The 4745-nt window shown below is 34.2% G+C and overlaps 1 protein-coding gene across 1 annotated transcript; it reads left to right on the top strand.

Moving 5' to 3' along the window:
- Window positions 1-2877: 2877 nt before the first annotated feature.
- LOC138863494 (uncharacterized) lies at window positions 2878-3495 on the top strand. The gene has a single exon (XM_070127648.1). It carries the CDS (start codon window positions 2878-2880, stop codon window positions 3493-3495), a length of 618 nt encoding a protein of 205 aa, XP_069983749.1.
- The last annotated feature ends 1250 nt before the right edge of the window (window positions 3496-4745 follow it).

Genomic DNA, 4745 nt, shown 5'->3' with positions numbered 1-4745 from the left:
TGATGATAATAATGATTATGATGATAATGATGATAATGATAATAATAATAATAATAATAATAATAATAATAATAATAATAATAATAAATAATAATAATATTGATAATGACAATAATGATAATATATCAATATCAATACTGATAGCAATAGTAATAAAATAATAGTGAAGACAATAATACTTACAATAATAGTAAAAACAAGAATGTTCAAAGTAATAATGATAATCATGAATATTATAATAATAATGAAAATGCTAATAATGATAACAACAACAACAACAACAACAACAACAACAATAATAATAATAATAATAATAATAATAATAATAATGATAATAATAATAATGATAATGATAATGATAATGATAATGATAATGATAATGATAATGATAATGATAATGATAATAATAATAATGATAATAATAATAATAACAATTATAAAGAAAGCAAAAATAGTATAACGGTATTAATAACAATAATTATAATATTAACTGAGTTGTTATTTTGATAACAATGATAATGATAAAACTAATGATGATACTGGTAACGTTAATGATAATGATGAAAATTATGATGATTATTGATGATGATTAAAATAAAAACAAAAATAATGATGGTAATAATAACAATGATGATACTAATAGTAACAGTAATAATTGCAACAGAAATAATTATGACAGTAATAATAACAATATCAAAAATGATAATTAAATTATTATATTGAAGATAATTAGGATAATGATAAAAATAATGATAATATTATCCATGTTAATAAAAGTAATAAAGAATAAAGTTAGTGATAATAATAATAATAATAATAATGATAATAACAATAACAATAACAACAAAAGCAACAATATAAATGAAAATAATGATAATAACAATAATGATGATGATAATAATAATAATAATAATAATAATAATAATAATAATAATAATAATAATAATAATACCCCCGTGGTCTTGAAATACCGGGTTGGCGTCCGGCGGGGAATAGCCTTGTCTCATGGGTAGAAAGAGCTCTTTAGTCTTGGCTGACAATCTTTCTAGAGATGGTATCTCGATAAATATACTGGTTGGTGGAAACCATAAAACACGCCCTCTAATTGAGTGAAATGTCAAATATTGAAATAGAACATAACGGCGTCAACGAGGCTGGAGCCCATCAGGGTGAAGGTGTCGCGCCCGGCAGGCAAGGAGCTTCCGATCCGGCTCCTGCAGGTCGTCATCATGCTACGGGTCGGATAAACCAACGAATGAAATAGGAAAACGAAGTAAACAAGATTGTGACTGAATGCTGGATTAGAAGCGAACCCACAAAAAGAAAGTACAGGCAGAGAATGAAGCAGATATGGGACGAAATAGGAGTGTTTCCCATCACAGAGCAAAGATTAGCAGATCAAGCCAGGCAAATTCGGGTGAATAAATGGCTTACAGACATGGAAATTGAGGAAATTGAAAGAAGGGGTGCGAATAGTCACAGCAAAGAAACTGGCGATGCGATCAACAATGAGGAAGCGGAAGAAGAACAAGCTATACAAGGAAGTGATGTTGACAACAGGAAATGGTAATTGAAAGTGGTACTGATCAAGACCTCACAAGAGAGACAAGTGATTGGCCTTTCGATGAGCAGCAAGAAGAAGAGCCCGAAGATGAAAGAGAAGAAAACTGGATGTTTCCTGAAGATGATGAAATGTTGATCCGAAGAACAGAGATTGAAAACTACGAGGAAGAAGAAAAAGAAGTATTGCGAAAATTAATGAATGAGATCAGACAAAATCCGGAAAAGAGCCCTCCAAACCTCAGATATAGTGATAGGAAGAAAGTCAAAGCAGCTACAATGAAAGTGAACAAAGTCCTAGCTCTAATCAGAACAAAGTCAATAACGGAAACAAACATAGTATTGCGTGCAGCTGGGAATGTTGTATCGGAGTTGGTAGGGTATAAGGCAATGAATAGGAAGGAAGGCAAGACGCTGCATTGAAGAAGAATTTTGGACAAACAGAAGGTTTTGCGCAAGGATTTAGGCCAGTTGAATAGGATGAAAAGAAATGAGTTGAGAAATGAAAGTACAATAACAAAGCTCGAAAGGAAATATTGCATTGAAGAAAAGGGAGTATCTGTTGTTCATGAAGAAGTTCAACAAAGGTTAGTTGCAATAGGAGCAAAACTTGAAAGATATGACAATAGGACAAGTCAGTACAGACAGAATCGCTTGTTTGAATCAAACCAAAAGAAATTGTTCGATGAATTAGATGGAGTGAAAAGGGAAATGGTGGTACCTGATGCAGAGGAAAGTACTAGATTCTGGAGTGACATATGGGGCAATTCAGTAAAACACAAGGAGAATCCAGAGTGGTTGAAGAATGTGGAGGATGAGTTAGCAGGAGTAGGAGTGCAAGAAGACATACGTATCGAGACACTGAAATTGAGAAAGCAGATAAGGAAAATACCGAATTGGAAAAGCCCTGGTCCTGATGGAGTGCAAGGGTATTGGATAAAGAATTTGACTAATTTACATGGTAAGATAGCATTTCAACTGGATAAGTGTCTCCAAGAAAATAGCGTGCCACTATGGATGGTGACAGGGAAAACAGTACTTTGTGTAAAAGATTTGGCAAAAGGAAGCGTAGTTGACAATTTTAGGCCAATTACATGTTTGCCGCTGCTGTGGAAATTACTGACTGAGATCATAGCGGAAGAATTGTATAATTATCTTGAAGAAGCAGCATTATTGACATGGGAACAAAAAGGTTGCAGAAAAGGAAGCCGTGGGACTAAAGACCAACTTCTAATTGACAAAATGATCTTGAAAAATTGTAAAACACGTTTAACTTCACTAGCTGTTGCTTAGATTGACTATCGTAAAGCTCACGATATGGTCCCTCATAGCTGGATAGAAAAATGTTTGGATATGTTTGGAATAGCAGTCAATGTCAAGTCTTTCATAAACGAGTCAATGAAAAAGTGGAACACAGAATTAAATGCGGGCCAAACCAGACTTGGAAACGCAAAAATAAAGCAAGGAATTTTTCAGGGGGATAGTTTATCACCACTGCTGTTTGTCTTGACGATGATCCCGTTGACGCTGTTGCTAAGGAAAATAAATATCTTTTATGAAGTAAAGAAGAAAGGAGAAAGAATTAACCATTTACTTTTCATGGACGACTTGAAATTATTCGCAAAAGATAATGATCAAATTGATAGTTTAGTAAATACAGTTAGAATATTCTCAGAAGATATCAAGATAGAGTTTGGATTATCTAAATGTGGAGTGCTAATCATAAAAAGAGGAAAAGTAGTTGAAAGCGATGGTCTCTGCATGCCAGATGGTGCAATGATGAGAAATATTGAGGAAAGGGGATACAAGTATCTTGGTGTCTTGGAAGTGGATGGAATAAAGCATGATCAAATGAAAGATCAAGTAAAGAAAGAATATACCAGAAGGGTCAGAAACATATTAAAATCAAAGTTAAACGGAGGAAATATAATCTAAGCCATTAATTCAAGAGCGGTATCAGTTGTCAGATACGGAGCAGGAATCATAAAGTGGACAAAGAATGAATTGGAGGAAATGGACAGGAAAACAAGAAAGGTGATGACAATGTATGGGGCGCAACACCCAAAAGCAGATGTTGATAGGTTGTACTTGAAAAGATATGATGGTGGAAAAGGCTTGCTTGGCGTTGAAGATTGTGTGCAGGCAGAAGTCAACAGTCTTGATAAGTACTTACGCGCGTCAGGAGAAAACATGTTGAAGGAAGTAAACATCAGTAGTATTCTTGAGAACAAAAAGCATGGGCAGAGCAGAGAGGATATTCAGAAAAGTCATAAAGAGAGATACGAGAACAAAGGATTGCATGGACAGTTCCATAAAGCTACGGTGAAAGTAAAGAGCAATAAATCATGGGATTGGCTAAGAAAAAGATATTTGAAAAAAGAAACAGAAAGTACAATCATAGCAGCACAAGATCAAGCCCTTTGCACAAGGAATTTGAGGAAAAAAGTCTATGGAGAGGATATTGATTCAAGTTGTAGAGTGTGTGGTGCTGCAGAAGAAACAGTGGCACATATTGTGTCTGAATGCCAGAAACTAGCACAGAAGAAATACAAAGAAGTTAGACATGACAATGTTGCAAAAGTGATCCACTGGAAATTATGTGAAAAATGGGGATTTGAGAAATCTGATAAGTGGTACACACACAAGCCTGAAAAAGTATTGGAATCCGACGAGTGCAAGATTTTATGGGATTTCCCCATACAAACAGACAAGACACTGGAACTCAATAGACCGGATATCACTGTAATTGAGAAAAATAACAAAAATGCCTTCTTATTGACCCAGCATGCCCATTTGACACTCGCATTGAAAGGAAAGAAGAAGAAAAGTGCAACAATTACTGCGACTTGAAATATGAGATTGCAAGAATGTGGAGAATGAAAGAAGTTGAAGTAATCCCTGTAGTTGTAGGGGCATTAGGATCTGTCACGAAAGACTTTAAAAAATGGATTCAAAAGCTAGATTTGGGAATAGCAGCTGAAATGTTACAAAAGCCTTGTTAACTTGGAACAACCAGAATTATTCGGAAAGTCTTGGACATGAAATGAAGAAATTAGGGATGCTGCAATATCTAAGACCTCTGGTTGTGGTCCGCTATTGCAGCTCATTAACCAAGATATAACATTAATCTTGTGAATAGAAGAAATAATAATAATAATAATGATAATGTTAATAACGAGGATTAA

The sequence above is a fragment of the Penaeus vannamei genome, chromosome 12 (assembly GCF_042767895.1).
Source record: "Penaeus vannamei isolate JL-2024 chromosome 12, ASM4276789v1, whole genome shotgun sequence".
NCBI classification, from domain to species: Eukaryota; Metazoa; Arthropoda; class Malacostraca; order Decapoda; family Penaeidae; genus Penaeus; species Penaeus vannamei.
The sequence above is the reverse complement of the archived record's forward strand: the minus strand, read 5'-3'. Positions and strand labels throughout refer to the sequence as shown.